This window comes from Puccinia triticina, chromosome 9A (genome assembly GCF_026914185.1).
Source record: "Puccinia triticina chromosome 9A, complete sequence".
In the NCBI taxonomy this organism is placed as follows: domain Eukaryota; kingdom Fungi; phylum Basidiomycota; class Pucciniomycetes; order Pucciniales; family Pucciniaceae; genus Puccinia; species Puccinia triticina.
In genome coordinates, this window is record NC_070566.1 from 6,034,978 (window position 1) to 6,053,643 (window position 18,666).

The 18,666-nt window shown below is 45.4% G+C and overlaps 4 protein-coding genes across 4 annotated transcripts; 2 read left to right on the forward strand and 2 right to left on the reverse strand.

Annotated features, from left to right (window-relative positions):
• Window positions 1-3,950: 3,950 nt before the first annotated feature.
• PtA15_9A583 (uncharacterized protein) lies at window positions 3,951-4,865 on the forward strand (the record flags this gene model as incomplete). Its single annotated transcript, XM_053172807.1, has 1 exon — window positions 3,951-4,865. One exon carries the CDS (start codon window positions 3,951-3,953, stop codon window positions 4,863-4,865), a length of 915 nt encoding a protein of 304 aa, XP_053024011.1.
• A 38-nt stretch (window positions 4,866-4,903) lies between these two features.
• Window positions 4,904-5,876, forward strand: PtA15_9A584 (uncharacterized protein; the record flags this gene model as incomplete). The annotated part of the gene is made up of 6 exons (XM_053172808.1): window positions 4,904-4,926; window positions 5,014-5,023; window positions 5,173-5,251; window positions 5,352-5,414; window positions 5,496-5,606; window positions 5,707-5,876. 6 exons carry the CDS (start codon window positions 4,904-4,906, stop codon window positions 5,874-5,876), a joined length of 456 nt encoding a protein of 151 aa, XP_053024012.1.
• Window positions 5,877-6,840: 964 nt separating this feature from the next.
• PtA15_9A585 (uncharacterized protein) lies at window positions 6,841-8,845 on the reverse strand (the record flags this gene model as incomplete). The annotated part of the gene is made up of 8 exons (XM_053172809.1): window positions 6,841-7,015; window positions 7,078-7,213; window positions 7,299-7,602; window positions 7,699-7,819; window positions 7,896-8,053; window positions 8,139-8,286; window positions 8,503-8,602; window positions 8,710-8,845. The coding sequence occupies 8 exons, from the start codon at window positions 8,843-8,845 to the stop codon at window positions 6,841-6,843; spliced, it is 1,278 nt and encodes a 425-aa protein (XP_053024013.1).
• A 7,547-nt stretch (window positions 8,846-16,392) lies between these two features.
• PtA15_9A586 (uncharacterized protein) lies at window positions 16,393-17,647 on the reverse strand (the record flags this gene model as incomplete). Its single annotated transcript, XM_053172810.1, has 7 exons — window positions 16,393-16,508; window positions 16,598-16,762; window positions 16,867-16,974; window positions 17,062-17,088; window positions 17,165-17,272; window positions 17,371-17,400; window positions 17,494-17,647. The coding sequence occupies 7 exons, from the start codon at window positions 17,645-17,647 to the stop codon at window positions 16,393-16,395; spliced, it is 708 nt and encodes a 235-aa protein (XP_053024014.1).
• Window positions 17,648-18,666: the final 1,019 nt, after the last annotated feature.

Genomic DNA, 18,666 nt, shown 5'->3' on the forward strand with positions numbered 1-18,666 from the left:
TTATCTCAGAGGTAAAACTCTGTGTCTTGCTTGATCTGTTCTTTTCTGCTGGCCTTTGCCTTCTTTTGATCACAGGGCTGTCTCTCCATAACTGCTGGCCTTTGCCTTCTCTTGATCACAGGGCTGTCCCTCTATAACTGCTGGCCTTTGCCTCTTATTGACCAAAGGGCTGTCCCTTCATAACTGTTGGCCTTTGCCTCATTCTTGGTCACAGGGCTGTCCCTTCATATCTGTCAGGATCTCTCCACATTTCTTTGGTGAGAGGAGGCTGTAGCACTCTCTAGCACAGCTTGGCAGCACTCTTCTGAAGAGGTAGCATTGCCAGTGGGCGTGCATTCCCACCAGAATAACCTTGAATATCTCCTTATCCTGATCCTGCTCTGTTTCTCTTTCTCTTTCTCTCTCTCTTTCATAATTGTATTTTCTTTATCCAAAGAAATCCAATTATTTCCCCCTTCTTTCTTGTGTCCTGCTGTCACTATAGAGACTCAGGCTCACATCGGGCCAGCCTAAAGAGGTCCGATACAAAGCATTGTCTCTATCCAAGAAGTTGAGACATCGTGGTCCCGATTGGTCGGGATGCTTCATGGAAGGGAACTCTATCTTGGTCCACAAGAGGCTGGCAATTGTTGGCCTGGGTAAGCGTTTTTTTTCTTCTCACTCCTCATGGGCTTCCCAAATCTTCAGATACTGGTGAACAGCCTTTACTTACTGAGGACCGCAAGATTGCCCTATGCGTAAATGGAGAAATATACAACCACAAAGCATTGGCCAAGAAGTTGAACAGTCCATTGAAAACTAAGCCCAAATCAGACTGTGAGATCATTCTCCATTTGGTTTGTCTTTCCCGGATTTTAAAACAGCCCATCATAATTTTCCTCAATCCCTCCCCATCTAACCTTGGTATTTTGTTGTACTTGGTCCAAAAAGTACAGAGAGTATGGGACCGACCTCTGTAACATGTTGGACGGTATGTTCTCATTCATTCTGCTCGACACTTAAGGATGGCTATTGGGCGGGCTTGGGCCGTCCGCGGGCCGGCCCGCGCTAGCCCGTGAAGTTAGCGGACAGGCCGGGCCGGGCCAGTGCAGCCAAGAACGCAGCCCGGCCCAAACCCGTTCACTAAATGGGCGGGTGGCGGGCAGCCCGCGGGCAGCCTGCGGGCTTACAATTTGCGGGCAGCCCACGGGCAGCCCACGGGCCGCCCGCTATTTCACCAGTCAGACTCAGGTTGCATTACAACCCTTCACCGGTTACAACATATGAAAATAAAAAAGAAATTTAAGATGATTCCTTCGCCCTGGCTGCTTTGATCCAGTCTTGAGTGCACAACAATGCGTCGACCGTTTCGTCATTAAGCCGCATCCGATAATCGTCCAGCACACGCCCACTCGTTGAGAAAGCCGACTCTGATGCCACAGATGTCATGGGAATCATGAGCATTATTCTTGCAAACTGGGACAATGAAGGGAATCGAGCCACATTTCCCTCCCACCAGCCAAGAATATTGAACTGATCGTCCTCGCTATTGGGGTCACAGACAACGTTCCGTTCTTCTAGATACAAATCCAATTCGGCTCCGGGCGCGTTGAGTTGATGTCCAGACATGGTACCGGCCATGTATTCGTTGAACCCGGATAGATCTTCGTCGATCTTTTTAACCTTGGCCGTTGAGGCGGGTTGAGTGGATTGTTCGGCAACAGGTGATTGAGGGGGTACATATTGGTTCCAAAGCGATAGGATGGAAGACCTAACCTTTGCTGTGAAAGAATCAACCTCGGATGTTGGGAGGTGGGATTGCTGCTCAAGGCTGTAGCGAAGATAACAAATCTTATATCGTGGGTCTAGAATCAGTCCGATCGCCGCAAGCTCCTTTGATGAATCCCAGTACTTGTGAAACTTCTCGAGCATCGGCTTGACCATGTCATGGAGGCGAGTTTCTATTTCACTAGGGCAGGTGCGAGGTTCGGCGTAGTGGGCTAGTTGCTTCTGAATGGCGGTCATTGCGCGGTAGGCATGGTTGATGGTTGGATACTGTGTTCCACTTAAGACAAGGGTGGCTGAGAGAAAATATATCAGTAGATGTTTGATGGATGCTCACAGTAAGATTCAAATAAGCTTGCCTTGGTAGAAAGGCTCGAGGAAATCTTGGATGACGCCGAGTTCCTCCCATTGTGCTTCGCTTGGGCAAGTTTCAAATTTGTCGTCTTCAAGATCGATTTGCTGGAAGGCCAACTTACATGGCATTGATGACTCAATCATTAAGAAGGTCGCGTTCCATCGGGTCGGTACATCCTTGGATGGGTGTTTCATGTCTTCGGCTAGATTCACAGAAACAAGAGCCTTGTTGAAGGCATCCATCCGAGACAAAGATCCGTGTATGTACTGAACACTATTTCGGAGTGACTCGACTGCAGGACCTACGACCTTGAGACCATCCTTGACCACTAGGTTGATGACATGCGCCATACATCGGACATGGAAGTATGGCAACGTCGTAGGAGTTGAGCTAGCAACCGAGCAATCCTTTATCAATCGCTGTAGCCGGGTCATAGCTGCCGTGTTGTTGACAGCATTGTCAAGGGTAACGAAAGCGACTTTGTTCAAGCTCTTCCAATCGTTGAGAACTTGACATATTCGCTCCAAGATCGCATGGCCAGTGTGCGGAGGCGGGAGGGGCCGGAAGCTGATGATCTTCTTGTTCAGTTCCCACTTGTTGATGTAGTGGGCCGTTATTACCATGTAGCCAGTCAGATCGGAGGCTGTCCACATGTCAGTGGTTAAGGAGATCATCTTCGCTTTTGCCATCATCGCCATTTTGCCTTGCTTCATGTGATTGTAGATAGCCATACAATCACTCCGCACTGCCTTTCGTTGGGGCATGGTGAAGTTGGGCTGGGCTGACTCCATAAACTCTCGGAATCCCGGATGATCGGCCATCGCAAACGGGTATTCATGCTCAATAATCGCTTTTGCAAATTTCTCTCGAGTTTTTTCTTGAGAGAAGATCCAAACACGGTTGCTGGTGGTTTGGGAGGAGCTGGTGAAACCGAGAAGTCCTTGTCTGGGTTGAACAAGAGCCCCGCTGTCTGTGATACAGCGATCAGAATGTCGTCGGAGATGGTTCGTTCCTGCCGATGATGTAGCCGAGAGTTTGAGGTTGCAGTAGTTGCATATTGCCTTCGATACACCTCCTGATGATTGCAATATCAAAATTCAAAAGATCCGAGTCAGTTATATCTATACTTATAGAAACTAAGAGGGATAAGAACAGGACGGCCCACCTTCTTCAATCTTCTTGAAATGGTCCCACACCTTGCTGGTGAGTTTACGCTTTTTGAACAAGCTCCCTTCGGCGGTTTCTTGTGATTCACTCAAACTGTCGGCGGGGGCTGGTGTCTGGGGGGCTGAAGCCTCAGTTCTAGGTGGCTGCCTATCGATCTCCTGCTGCGTAGTCGATGGAGTTTCTGGTTCCGATCTCTCGGCGACGCGGATATCGTCAGTTTTGCCTTCTTCCTTGGACGAACCAGGGTGTGCGCGTGTCTTTCTCTTTGCCATTGTGGCCCGTGGGGGTGAGTTGGTCACCGGTTGACTGTCGATGGCTAGTTCGTAGTTGGCTGAGGTGGCACTGCAGCTGCCAGCGGCAGCCAGTCCCGCTTCGGAGAACACCGGTCCCCCGACCGGGGGCGGCCCACGGGCGCCCGCGGGCCGCCCGCGAGCCGCCCGTTTGCTAAACGGGTCGGACGGGCCGGGCCGATTTTAAATTATTATCTGAAATGTGTGTCCGAACCCGGCCCAAACCCGCGCGGGTTCGGGCGGCCCGTTGGCCGGCCCGCCCTATAGCCATCCTTATCGACACTACTCAGACACCGCCCCGTCTGATCGTTGCTCGGGATACAATCGGAATCACGACTCTATATTATGGCACATCGAGCAGTCATCCAGAGACCATGTATATAGCCTCGGAACTGAAATCAATCCATAAAGATTGCGATTCCGTTCACGCATTCCCACCCGGACACTTCTACGACTCCAGCCGTTTTACTCGCTATTACAATCCCGACTGGCTTCATGCTGACATCGACGCGGGTCTTCTCAGCCGAACCCAGCCCGTCGATCTCACTCTCATCCGCACCACTCTCGAAGGTGCAGTTCGCAAACGACTGATGAGCGAGGTACCCTTCGGTGTCCTGCTGAGTGGAGGGTTGGACAGCAGTCTCATCGCAGCGATCGCAACGCGAGAGATCCAACGGATCAACGATGCCTATGCCGTCCAAATTGGCAAGGGCTCTCAGCCTCTCGCACTCGACAACCAAGCGATATCTTATGGGCTCAACTTGGACGGATCACTCGCTAGTAGCTTGCCGGGTGTCGAGGACGAACTGACCGTCGATTCTGAGTCTAGCCTTGCATCCTGGCCCCGATTGCACTCCTTCTCGATCGGTTTGAAAGACGCACCCGATCTGATCGCCGCTCGCCAGGCCGCCGACTTCCTACACACCCTCCATCACGAGTTCACTTTTACCGTCCGGGAGGGTCTAGATGCTATCCCCGATGTCATCTATCAATTGGAAACGTACGACGTCACCACCGTCCGAGCATCCACACTGATGTATCTCCTCTCCCGAAAGATCAAGGCTACCGGTGTCAAGATGGTCTTGTCCGGCGAAGGATCCGACGAAATCTTGGGCGGATACCTGTATTTCAGCCAAGCACCCGATCAACTCAGCTTCTACCAAGAAACCATCAAGCGGGTCAAGAACCTACACACTTCCGACTGTCTACGTGCCAAGCTTGGAGGCTCGCGTGCCGTTCTTGGACAAGGAATTTCTTTCTCTTTGTTTGAACATCAGACCAGAAGATAAAATGTTCGGCAAAGGCGTTCAGCAAACTACAGATCAAGATGGCAAACCAATCATGGAAAAGGTAAGTCACGCCTCCTTCTGCAAGAATCTCCGGCGGGTATGTATTCGATGTTTGCTAAGTTATTTTTTGGGGCGGGGGGTTGTTTAGTACATTCTACGTAAGGCATTTGACTGCTCACCCGACGGGAAACCTTACCTGCCAGACTCAATTCTCTGGAGACAAAAGGAACAGTTTTCGGATGGAGTAGGATGCTCTTGGATCGATGGACTCAAAGAACATGCCGACCAATTGATTATCGATGAGTAGCTATCGTCGGCCCATGAAAGGGGGACCCTCGATACCCCCACCACCAAAGAAGCCTATTTCATCCGTCAAATTTTCAAAAGTAAGCTTCAGTCTTCTTTTTCTCTTTTTGAAATAGTATCGCGAGTTTGGCATCCTACTGATTGCCATTCTACGTTCTTGTCTTTGGTTTTCATAATCAGAGCACTTCCCATCTGAATCCGCTGCCAAGACTTCGGTCTGCCGGATCCCGAGGACCGATTGGGGTTGTGACACCGATCCCAGCGGGAGAAGCGTAAAGATCCATACCTCGGCCTATTGATACTCTTGGATCGATGGACTCAAAGAACATGCCGACCAATTGATTACCGATGAGCAGCTGTCGTCGGCCCATGAAAGGTGGACCCTCGATACCCCCACCACCAGAGAAGCTTATTTCATCCGTCAAATTTTCGAAAGTAAGCTTCAGTCTTCTTTTTCTCTTTTCGAAATAGTATCGCGACTTTGGCATCCTACTGATTGCCATTCTACGTTCTTGTCTTTGTTTTTCATAATCAGAGCACTTCCCATCTGAATCCGCTGCCAAGACTTCGGTCCGCTGGATCCCGAGGACCGATTGGGGTTGTGACACCGATCCCAGCGGATCCATACCTCGGCCTATTGAACAACTTATCTTACATGTCCAGTACTCTGCATTCAAATATATCTGTCGCATGTCTATCAAATGAATTATGTAGTACCCCGGAGTCATCTTGCAAATTCACATACCTAGTATATAAGAAACAACTTACACGGCGGACGCACTTTTAAGGTTTCACTTCGAATGTACTTCAAAAGGGTCCTGCTCAATAGTTTCAAACAAGCATTCGAATAATCTTCAAAGTTTATTTGAGACATGATTGAGACATATTCAACAAATATGTGAAATGTGCTGTGGACCAGGGTTGGCGACATCCCTACTGAATTGATTTGCCTTTGATTAACATTTGAAGCAACTCCAAAGCTACTTCGGACTCCGGGGTTTTGCGACTGTGGTGTACCCTTGCAGAGTTTTGATTACACGTGGCTATTATCTTCTATACAGTTTATATGCTTTATTCAACTGACTTGGAAACCTCAGAGTGTTAGCCATATTTATGGCCGGGTGGCATCACTTCCAGATCTTTGTCTAGTGCATCCTGACCGCTTCCAGACCTTTGTCTAGCGCATCCTGGCTTTCCATCATAGCCCTCAGCGTGCCTGACTTGTGTCCATATCCCCTATTTTGCTACAATCTCTTCTACAGAGCAAGAGAGGCACACTTTCATGGTCTGCCAATGTACAATCAGTGACTTTGCTCACTTCGCATAGTGCTCTTGCCCTCAAACTCTTGTTGCGTGCGAATTTCCAACACACATCTTTACACGGTTGCCACTCATGTGCGTGAAGGGGGACGACTTGCTATGATCAAACCTTTATCTCTTTTTCGAAAGATGGAGGTGAGCAACCTTCAAAGGATAAAACATGATTAACATTCCCTCCATGGTTTATTTACGATTTCCGTAGCACCCCAAGCAAATCAGACCGAGTTTCTTCCATATATGCGCCAACATCCCACGTGTTGCGTAGTTTTTTTTTTTTTACGATGGAACATTGACAGCATTTTTTTTTTGGTTGACATTATCCACATTCCCTTGAGATACAACAGGCTTGTCAAGTCACCTTGGGTTTCTTCTTGAACGCGATTGTGACAAATGAATAAGCTTCCTCAAATGTCCACCAAGTCCCGAACAAGAGCAACAAATTCGAGACTAAGAGAATGGTCGACGAGATGGCTGTTGAAGGAAAAACATTCCAGCTATACTCAATTGACATCATCAATAAGATCCTAAACAAGAGAAAATGTAAGTGTTTGTGTTAATATTTAAACAAATCCGGAAAACAGCTTACCGCAGAAAGATGGGATAAGGTGTTTGCCACGCCAGGAAGACGATTTGATGAGCATACCAACTGTAGAATTGGTAATGTAACGTCCGGGCGCAGATTATTCCAATCAAATTAGATGTGAAACAGACGTTGACGATATCTAATTGGCCGAGAAAGCAAGAATCGATGTCAGGTTGGTTCCTTCAAAAGGATGTTTACCATTGATCGACGTGCGCGTCACATACAATCGGCTGTCAGCACATTGGGTCGCTTGGCTGCGGGTCGGCCCCAATTTTGCAATCCCCTGACTAAGAGTGAGATTAAACCGTCCTCTCCAAACGCGCGACTCCATTTCGTCCAGGCAAAACAGACAAGGGTCGAGAGATGAACGGCCGTGAGAAAACTAGCAAAGCCAGGCGATAAGAAATCGCTTTGGGGTATCATTCGCCAATTGACTGTCCATTGGTATTCAAAAACCCGCTTGAACTCGAATGCCTTGCTAAGATATTCACGCGGAAATTCGATCAGGAACGGGATGGCTAACCATGCCTAAAAATGCAGACAAAAAAAGAGTCAGTTATAATGAACCAGGGGGCGGGCGGGCTACGCATCTCAATTAAGATGTGTAACCAATAGCAAACTGACTTGGACAAGTATGATAATTAGCATTAGGTTGATGGTTTTCAGCAGGCCGACGGTTTGAAAGTATACAAATCCGAAAGCTGGAAAAAACAGAAGTATGTTCATCTTGATCGAGAGCGCCAAGCTGTTGGCGCAAAGAGAGGTGTGAGATAAGTCCAGGACTGAATACATTTTCGCAACTTACTTCAATTTTCACTCACCTAAACCACAAAGCAGACCAATTCCATCTCCTAGTGACCAAACACCAGATGCTGATGTATAAACCCATCATTGCAACGCCATCGTTAAATAATCTCAAGACATAGATTGAATGCAAGCGTTTGGATAATACCAAGCTGAAAATGGCATATGTTGGGAGCTACCAAGGTTCAAATCAGAGAGGGTATCAGACCGGCTTCCATGTCTCTCTTCTGTGAAAAACATCGGGCTGCTAATAAGCTTACTGATTCGCAGCGTTTATATATGGCTAGCACAAACGCCATCGTGATCAAATAAATTGCACCGAATAGATATTGCGCCAACCGCACCTCTTGTCCCTGTTGAGTGAGAGAATACAAAGCTGAATAAACGTGGACAAAGCCACCTGGATAGCTAGAAGAAAATTACAAGTTATTTCAACAATACGCCCAGGAACTTTGGACTGACTCAGGAAGGTTTTGGTAAAATGCACGTTATTTCCATCTATTATGTGAGAATTTCCCTCTGCGTGATATTTACGCTATGCGTACATATGCATTCTTGAACAGTAGAGGCCTGGGGGATAGGTAGCCATCCAACCGATGATACAGGCAACATCAGCATGCTCACACAAGTGGACCAGTATCGCCTTTCAATTTCAGATAATTTCGTTCTCCATGCGAATAGCCCCGAATTTGTTGCATGTACGCGATCCAATCGATTTCAGTATCTAGAGGTTTTGCATATGAAAAAAGTCTCACAGTTAAACCGTTGAAAGTAAAAAGGATCTTCAAGAAACATTAGAGCAAAACTCCAGGAGAAAGCTGGGCGACTTACATCTCACATAATTGATAATTGCAGCGTTCAAGAGAAGTTCGCCCAGAAGAATCAGTCCTGCAATCAAATTGTACTGTTCCTTGGCGACGAAGATTTTCCTGAAGTATTCGCCAGTCGACTTGAGGCGATCGGACATTGCTGGAGAAGGTGCAGAAAGAAGGGTTGATGGCGAGAGCCAACGCCCCGGTGGTTCTGGGGAAGCGCGCGGGAGCCTCCAGAGACGGAGACCCCGAGCTTCAAAAAGCCCCTCGCTGCTGCGCGCGTGTGATCACGCGAAGCGAGCCTCAAACAGCTTGGCTTGCTAGCGAACTTGGTTGTAGGCCTGATTTTTACCATCCAACCTAAATACATAATTTTAGGTGTCTGATGAAAATCCTGCCACCCACAGAAATTACACAAAAACCCCCGAACAGCTGGATTTACAAGCAGTGGTCAACTTGACCGCTGCACCTTGCAGCTTGTGCGCACAATTGGTGTTTTTTTTTTTTTGTGTAGCTCTCTCTCAGAGGATGCTATCAGCCCAACAAGACCACACTTGTTCACCAACTGTAAAAATATTAAAATGAAAAAGGAATCAAAGTGGAATTATTGCTGTGCCAATGTGGGGAGGTATGATGTAAGTCCCAAGCTCAGCCTCCTGGGGCCTGAAGTCTCAAGGGACTTTGCTAAGTTTGACTTGCTAGCTGTGGCCTACCAAAAACTTAATCTTTGATCTTGATCTTGCAGCTAAAATACCACAAATTTTGCAGCCTTCTCCTGTAAGGTTAGCCTGAGCCTGAGCCTGGCCACTAGATATCTCCCAGCAATATCAGGTTCCCATGCCTGGTAATAATTTACTTTTCCCCTATACTGATGAACATCAGTAAACCCAGTTTGAATAAAAAGTTCTCTAGTATACAGATCTTTTATTTGGGGAATTTTCAGCCAATGGTGAAACCAATCCAATCCACATATCAGTGTTTATCAATATTGGATTGGTTTTGGGTCCAATATAATGTAAGTATTTTTATTGGGGATCTGGTTCCTGAAGATCCAAACAATCCACGAGCTCATTTGATTCCCTTTGACAAGATCAAGATAATTATCAACTCTTTTTCCTCAACTCTTGTCCCCCAGAAAGTCTCAGCAAAGATTTAACTATGGAAAGCCTAATTAGCTTCCAACTTGGTGAGAAATGCACTCACCACATTTCTTATCACTTTCATCATTCCCTTATCCATTTTCAACCATCCTTGCTAACTCTCCTTTCCCCTTTCAGCCTTAATGTCTTTGATTCCTTGTCTGCTCTTATTTGCTTCCAATCCTTATTTATCTACCTATTGACCATGGGAGTTTGCTTGGCACTTGCGTGCAAGTGCCATTGCACAATATTTTTTAAGAACCCTGTTAGATATATCCTGGAAAATGAGCCTCAATGTATGCTGAATTCATGATGAATTTATGTTTGACTTATGCTCAATTGAGCTGGAGGCACTTTGGAAAGGAGTTGAATTCAATTTAAAACCAGATCCAACTTGACTCTAGTTATTACTCAAACTATTTTAGAACACATTTTCAACTACCTTGCAAAGCAATGTCAAATACTTGGCAGAAACAAGGTATTTACCACGGGAATCATATATTTCTAGAGCTGGTCCCTATCATCTGTTGGCGGGTACTTGGCACCCGCAGGCGGGTACCTGTGGCAAGGGTGGGCCGTTACGTTACCCATAATTGGGAACGTAACTGTAAAGTAACTTTTAAAGTTACGTTACCCTGTAGTCACAGATATCTTAATTTTAGTTATGATATCTTCCGCAGAAAAAGGGCTTTTTTTTCTAGTTATGTTACCCAGAAGTTTTCAACAAAACGGGTTACGTTACAGGTTTGCCCAAATTTGGGTAGCTTAGCCGTAACTTTCCAAAGGAAATGACAATTTGTGGTTTTTTTTGTTCAATATGAGTACGTATTGGGCTCAAGTTGATGTAAAAAAGCCACTGATGCCAGTTTGTGTAAGTGCGCAGGTATCTGCCGGGTGCAGGTGCAGGTGTCCAGTCTGGGTCCAAATTCAGGCAGGTGCGCACAAATCACCATTCTGCACAGCTCTGCTTGCCCCTAGTGCCCATTGGCAGGTACTAGGTACCTGTGGGTGGCTACCCATGGAAGTACACAGGTTCTGTGTCAAAATTCAGGAAGGTACCTGCACCTGCTGCGGGTACCCAGGTGCAAAGTGCAAGCTCTATATATTTCATTCTATCATGTGTTCATCATAAATCCGAAAAAGCTCAAGATATGTTAGTGGTACACAAAAAGATACACATGTAAGTTTGTGTGACACATTCTTTAGTTTCACATAATATTTGAATTTCTGGGAAAAGTCCAGCGGAAAAAACCTCATATTAATCAGGAGTTGTGTATTATTTCAGAAAATATCCCCAAAATCATTTGTGTACATATGGCTGAACATTTTAAACATTTTTTGAAGGGTCCACCTAAGCCCCTGGCTCTGAATGAGCACTCAGGTTGGCATCACTTAGCTCAGTGATGAAAAATGTGACACACCATCACACATGTGTAAATTTGTGTGACACATTCTTCAGCTGCTAAATTTTGTCCCAAGGGAGATAAAATTCTGGGACAAGTCCAGGTGAGCCTCAGATTACCCAGGGTTTGTGAATGAATTCATAAAATCTCCTCAACAGGATTTCTGTACTGATGGATGAAAATCAGATACAATTATGAAAGGATTCAGCTAATTCACCCCTGGGAACATGGGGCACTCATCCTTGGCATGATATGGCTGGGTGATGGTCTATGTGTCACACAAACGCGCACAGATATGTTTGTGTGACACAATGTGTCACAGAAACCTGCACAGGTTACATGGTTTTGTGATAGTTGGCCCCACAGTGCCAAAGTCAAACCATAGTACCAGAGCAAAATCAGACCTTCCACTAGAGCTGACACTTTGCACCCGGGTACCCGTTGCGGGTCTGGATACTTGCCTGGATTTTGACCCAGAATGGACACCCGCACCCGTACCCGGCACCTGCTGGCAGTTACCTGCGTACTTCCATGGTTACCCGCCCACAGGTACCTAGTACCCGCCAATGGGCACTAGGGGAAAGCAGAGCTGTTTGAAATGGTGATTTTTGCGCGGTGTGGTAGACAGAAAAGTGAAAAATCAAAAGTTTTTTCTCATACATATATTTACTCACCCTAGGCCTCAAGATACCACCAAATAGACCTCATAAATGGATTCTACGGCCAATTTTACCTCTAGTCACCACTGGAAGAGTCACTGGAACCCTGCAGGATTGGAAGTTACACCCTCTTGGACCCTCATGGACACGGCCAGCCTCAGTCATTAACCTGTCACACCCCTCAAGTCACCTTTCCCAGGTATACACATACTCAGACCCAGCCAAACACATACTCTTTTCCATCCCTCTTATCTCCACTGCTTATGCAGGGGACCAACCCCATTTCCTCTTCTGACACCACTCATGCACCCCTTGCATGAAGTGCCTCTGTATTTGACATTCCCTGCTTTGTTTATGCGCTCCTTGCATTAGTATGACATCATCTTTCATTTCTCACCCCACTTTCTGCCTGTATTTAGTATCTTCTGACACCACTTGTACGCAGCTCACCAGCTAAAATCCCTCATCCAGGGTCCCCCTTGTAGCTAAAATCCCTCACATTTGTCTATATAAGGAGCTCTCTTCCCCCCAGTTGTTTTTTTGCTCAGCTCAGTATTCCCCAGTTATTTAAATACCACCCTTCACACTTACCATCACCACCACACATCACTACAACCCTTATATTTGCAAATAACTACTGAACTCACTCTCAACTCTCACATACCTGTCATCAAACAACTTCATCTGGAACTAGACCAGACCTATCACTTGTGTCAGCTGGTGATCTCTCGTAGAGATCTAGCTGGACAAAAGGTCTTAGTAATTATATATTTATAATTACTAAGTAGGCTAGGTACAACAAAGGAAAGAGAGAAAAGTGAGAAAGCGAGATAGATATTGTGACTTGTATACTCTTGTAGCGGTCACTTTTCTAGTCTTTGAAGACTGAGGTAGCCGGTCGAACCAGGCCTGTTCAATAGAAATCTATTGAAGGATTGATCTGAGGATATTTTACTGATTGTGTTAGTTTATTGTTGGCTATTTAGCGCGAACGGGTTTTTACTAACAAACCCAATATAATAGCGGACTTACTTCGCGCACTGCGAAAAGCTCTTCGCGCACTGTGCAGTGCGCGAAGTTTGCAAACACTTCGCGCACTGCGCGTGAAGGGCGCAACTTTTTCAAATTCTTTTTTGACCAATCAATAGAAAAGCTTATTATTGTCCTCTGTGAATTTATTTGGAGTTTTTTGAAGCTTCCTTGTATGCTTAAAAATCCCACCAATAAAAAAAACAAGTACAGCCATTTGGGGACCTGGAATTCATATTCCCACAGGCCAAAAAATCCAATTAGTTTATTGAATCATATTAAACATGTATTTAAAAGTTTTAGAACTTTTTGGCCACTTTGTACAAGGACAAGGCTTTCAAAAACCAGTAACTGTTTCTCAAGATATGCCAAAATGCGCCAGTAAGTGGTGAACTTTCCTAATTTTTGAAAGCCTTATTCTTGCACAAAGTGGCCAAAAAATTCTAAAAAGTTTGAATTCATATGTATCATTATTCACTAAATTATTTGGATTTTTTGACTGGTGGGAATATGAATTCCAGGTCCCCAAATGGCTGTACTTGTTTTTTTTATTGGTGGGATTTTTAAGCATACAAGGAAGCTTCAAAAAACTCCAAATAAATTCACAGAGGACAATAATAAGCTTTTCTATTGATTGGTCAAAAAAGAATTTGAAAAAGTTGCGCCCTTCACGCGCAGTGCGCGAAGAGCTTTTTGCAGTGCGCGAAGTAAGTCCGTATAATAGATTATTTTAATAATTATTGTTTTTTTTTTTTTTTTATATAGAAGGAAATATATTGTTACGGTATTAAGAAGATAGAGCGCAAGAGGTGGTATGAAAGGATATGGGAATTAGGATTAGATTGGTGAATCTAGCAAGTCTAGAGGTTTTAAGCTTACGCGGTTAGGAATGTTCCAATTGGTTTTTTATAACAAAAGCAAGAAGTCACGGTCAAAGATCTAAAGTAAGAGAAAAGGGAGTCTCTGCTCAGTTCAATCTTTAGTTGAAAGATACTTAGAATTAGTAAAGATCCTAGTTAGGTGAGCCGGATACTTGAGTACTTATTACAGTAGTCAATAAGGAGTCACTGCTAAGTAGTAATATTACCTTGTTCCGTATATTGTTTTCGACGAAAGGAATAGAATTGATCTGGGATTGTTCTCTCCTCTCTTCCAAAGCCGTCCTTCCACTCTGGTCATTGGGACTCGTGTCCTTTCATCGCGGACTTCGGCAATGATTCTGTCATCATACTGAGACTGAGTTTTTTAGTGTTTGTCTGTTCGCTTATCATTCTTTATTTTATTTGTTTGTTTATCATTCTCTACTTATAGTATTGTCTTAATTATGGTCTAAGGAATAATGCTTATTCATTATGTCTATCTTTTAATCAAAGCTCTTCGCGCCTGCGCTCTGGGTTTTGAGATATTATTTGCTGTATTTTAATTATTTTGAAACCCTTTTGGACATGTAAAATGTCTTGAGGGTTGACAGCTTGATTGAAACTTGCCAAGCTTAGCTTGGTGGGTCTTGTTATCTGATAGTATAGAAGGGCAGAGTTTGCACCTCCATCATCCCCTTCTCCATTCAGCAAAAGGGTTTCACAACCACTTTTGAGTCTTACAGTGGGTACCTTCCTGAATTTGGACCAAGACTGGATACCCACACCTGCACCCGGCAGATACCTGCGCACTTCCACGGGTACCTGCCCGTGTACCCGCCAACAGGTACTAGGGGCCAGCTCTACCTCCCAAAGTATCACTACACTCCATCCAAAGTTTTAACCATGTGTAATAGAAACAGATTAAAAAAACTGGCAGCTTTTTGTTGTGTGCCCTGAAAATAAATGCAAAAACATTTTCAGAGAAACCTACTGGGTATGGGTTTCCAAAGAGGTCAAAAATCATGATAATTGAAATATGAGGAACCTTGGTCAAGCTTGATGATCAAGTAAACCTTATCATTAAATTGGCCTAGGTATGGCATACATATACACAGACATTGCACCAGACATTTGGTATGATTCCAGTGCTTATAAACTTACTTTGTGGCAGACATGAAATTGCCTTCCAACCAGCCTCTAACTGAGATCCAACCAAATCTATGACTGAGTTCAGAGATGGAACTTGCACACAAGTGCTGAGGAAAATCCCATGGTGATTTAAAATCATAGTAGGGTTTGCTGTTTCTTTTTCTTCTTTTCCATCCTCATCTCCTTGCCAACAACCAATCAGCTGAAACTTGCCACTCAGTCTCACTCCTCCAGTCGTATCCATCAACTCTTCCAGATGTTCCTTCTTGAAACTTGGTCTGTCTCTCTTAGGGTTTGTTTATTATATTTTTTCATCTCTTGATTGTTTCATCATCTCGCATCTTTGTTTTTTTTTTTTAGCTCTGATCTTTTTCTTTGTAAGAAATCAATTTATAGGTCTTTCAATATTCTACAGAACCTGCCTGCCCATTGCGAGCCATTTTAGCTCAGTCAAGCATAATTCCTAGCTGTGATTCTGGCAATGGATATTGCCTCCCCATCTATATCAACCAGGTTGGTGGTTGTAAACAGTCTGAAGAGCCAAGATCAAACAATTCATTTACAATAGAAATTCCATTATCTTTTTTTCTTCCCCAACTGGGTTGATGAAGAACTATGATTTTTTACTTTCCTTTATAATTCCAATTCCAGTAGATTCCTTGCATAAGATTCATGTTTTTTCTTTACCTGTCCCTAAACACCGCCAAAAGACTGTGCTGCACTGCTCTCTCAAGGAGGTGTTATGAGCTGCAGAAGGGTTTCCCCTATGTAACAGGAGGCTTCTGCAGCAGCATTTATTTTTGGAATTGCTCTCTGAAAGAGGCTTCCCCAACAGTGGTTACATTTGTACTTGCTCTCTCAAGGAGGCTTCCACCACAGGCTCACAGCAGTCCCCAATTGCTCTCCTAAGGAGGCTTTGGCAATGGAAGTACTTTTTGCACGTGGATCTCACTGGCGTCAGGCTTTAGCCAACATCACAGATGACATCAAAGCGCTTTCTGGGTGCACAAGTGGTGTACTGCTTGCACCTCGGTCCGCAGAGAGACTCGTTCAAAATGAGTGGTCTCACCGCCCGCAAAAACATTTGCAGGTGCACCCATGCGCAGATAGATGTCTATGGCCAGTGGTTTTGTATTACAGAAACTCGGCCCAAAGGCTTGATCAGAATTCATCAGGTGTGATGTGCAAAATGATTCTGAAAGCCATAATAGATCAAAAAATCAATATTTGCAAATAAGAATAGACAATCCCAGTAGTAAGCCCAAAAGAAAAAGAAAACACATTCTGAGAGGAACCCATCACTTCCAAAAATCAGATCAATATGCGTGTGGGGCTGCAAATAGGCAGGAGGTTTCCTGAGGAAGAAGATCTATGGAGGAGTGCGGCTTGAAGTTATGATCTGGCATGACTGCGCCTTGATATGTTTCCGATGAATCAACAGGAAGAAATATTTGTGCATTGATTTAATCACTTAAGATTCCACTATGAGACTCCTTCTGCTCATTTTGCACAGCAATGAGCTGTTTTGAAAGTTGAAAGTTTGCATTATCCAACCATTCTTTAGTTGTTGGCTGTTTTGCTGTTTTAATTCAAGATTTTCAAAAGAAAAGCTTGATCAGAATGTGCACATGACATGTTGTGAGATACAAGCAGAATAGTGCGACTTGCCATTGGGGCCCTCCATAGCCAATGATTTCATTTCACCTTGCTTCCTCGCACTTCTCGTGGAATATTGCTTCAGAACTCTACCTATTTTTGGGTTATTCATCACTTTTTGACCAAGCTCTTCAAGAACTCCCAGTATTTCCTCCTCAGATGCTTGTTTGAGTAAGTCTAGTCAACAAATTTTGGATGCCAAATTCAATATATGTCAATTTTGTGTGATGTTCAGGAACTAGGGATGCAAAACTAGTGATATCGTCGTAAGCGGTACTCACCCTTTATAGCGTCGGAAGGCTCTGCTTCCTCTGGAGCAGCTGGCGCCGCAGGTTTCTTTGACTGCCTTGAATTCCCCCTCCATCTTCCCGAACTGCTGACTTCTCGCCCTGCACAAAGAAAATGATCAGCCCCCTAATTAAGGGTTTGAAAGCGCTGATGTTTGTAAAGATTTCATGAAGAAATCTTCAACATACATCGATCTTTTGAAGATTCTGAACTGACTAAAAAAAATACGCAATTTCGTTCAGTTCTCCGGGACACGGGATCCAAGAATAGAAATGCAATAGTAGTACTCACCACTCGAAACCCCGGAAGTCAGGGTTTCGTCGCTCCATTCTTGTACTCGAGGATGTTTGAATGGCATTAAAGGCCCATTCCATTCTTCCGACTGGATTCTAGTTCCCCCTACGAAACCGAGATCATTAGCCTTCTTGGGCATTCAACAAGGGGATCGGGAGACATCTGCTATTTGAAAGAAAGTGAAATAGTGATTTGCAACTTACATTCTTCTCTTGGAGCTCGACTTGGAGCAGCTAGAGAAACAAGAAAAGAAACATTCAGAATACAAATTATTCAACTTTTGCCCGTTTGAAAGAACAGCCAGACAAAGACACGTTCCCGCTCACTTCTTGGTCTTTTATCTCCTTGACTGGCCATCCGGCCGAGTTCAGCATAATATTCCGATCGCCGAACCAGGGATTTGGAAGTCGAGAGCGGGTGCGCTGAGATATTGTAGCAAGCCAAGAGCTGCAATGAGACGAGGACCTTGGAGAAGAGCATGGCGTTGGAAGGCTTGGCCGGTTATTACTGTTTTCGAGTCGGGATCTGTGCGAGTGTGAAGAATGGCGAGGAGACGGAGGCGGCTGAGATGCGAGGAAGATGGCCGGTGCAGAGGCGCCTATTTATACATACCCCAACCTTTCTCGTTCTCTTCTCGGCGAGAACACACAGCACAAGGGCACATTTGTCAGCGTTTGCTATCGTGTAAAGCGTGTATGCCGGATTCCGGCTGTACATGAAACCGATCTTCGCGCCTGTCTCGCTGAGAAACATTGGTTCTTGAAACAAATTGGCCATGATGCTCTGTGCCTGAGCCAAGTGCCCGAGCCAAGGTCCAGCAGAGTACAACAGATGGTACAAGGCCCTCACGATCCTCCAACGCAAGTATGCCCGCTGTTGTGTGTCCCCGGAAGAGGGGTCCGTGCGGGGTGTGACTAAGGCAGCCTGGCTCCCCGGATCAGTATTTTGTGGTGTGAGACAGCCTTGTCCTGGCTGCTGCTATGTCTCAGATCTAGTACGCCCAAGGATGGGTTTTTTTGCTGAGACAAGCTGGATGGATCCGGCTGGAGACTCTTCGTCGTTCCCGCTGCATGCACGTGCGTGTGCGTGCCGGCGTGGGTGCAAGATCGATGAAAAGTCCCCAGTTGCAGTCGGTCTATGTATAACTTTGTTCCGGAACTCCGGCAGCGGAGAGGTCTCCTGCCGGGGCCGGTGCTGCGTGCGGCATGGGCATGGTGCCGAGCCGGAGCCGGGCACAAGCGCAGCCGGAGCCATGCCGGGGAATAAGTGTAGCACAGCACACAGCAACCTCTTGTAGCTGCTTTTTGCCTTTTTTGCGGAGTTTCAAGAGTTGCAGCAAGAGAAGTTGAGAATCCGCTTCGAGGATGAGTTTTCGCAGATGGCCCCATGGAGGGAGATTCTTCAAACTTGAAAGTCCCTCCCGAGGGAGGCCGAAATTAATTGAGTTTGGCGGAGTCTGCGGTGTTGGCCGGCAACCCAGCCGACGCCCACTGATGCCC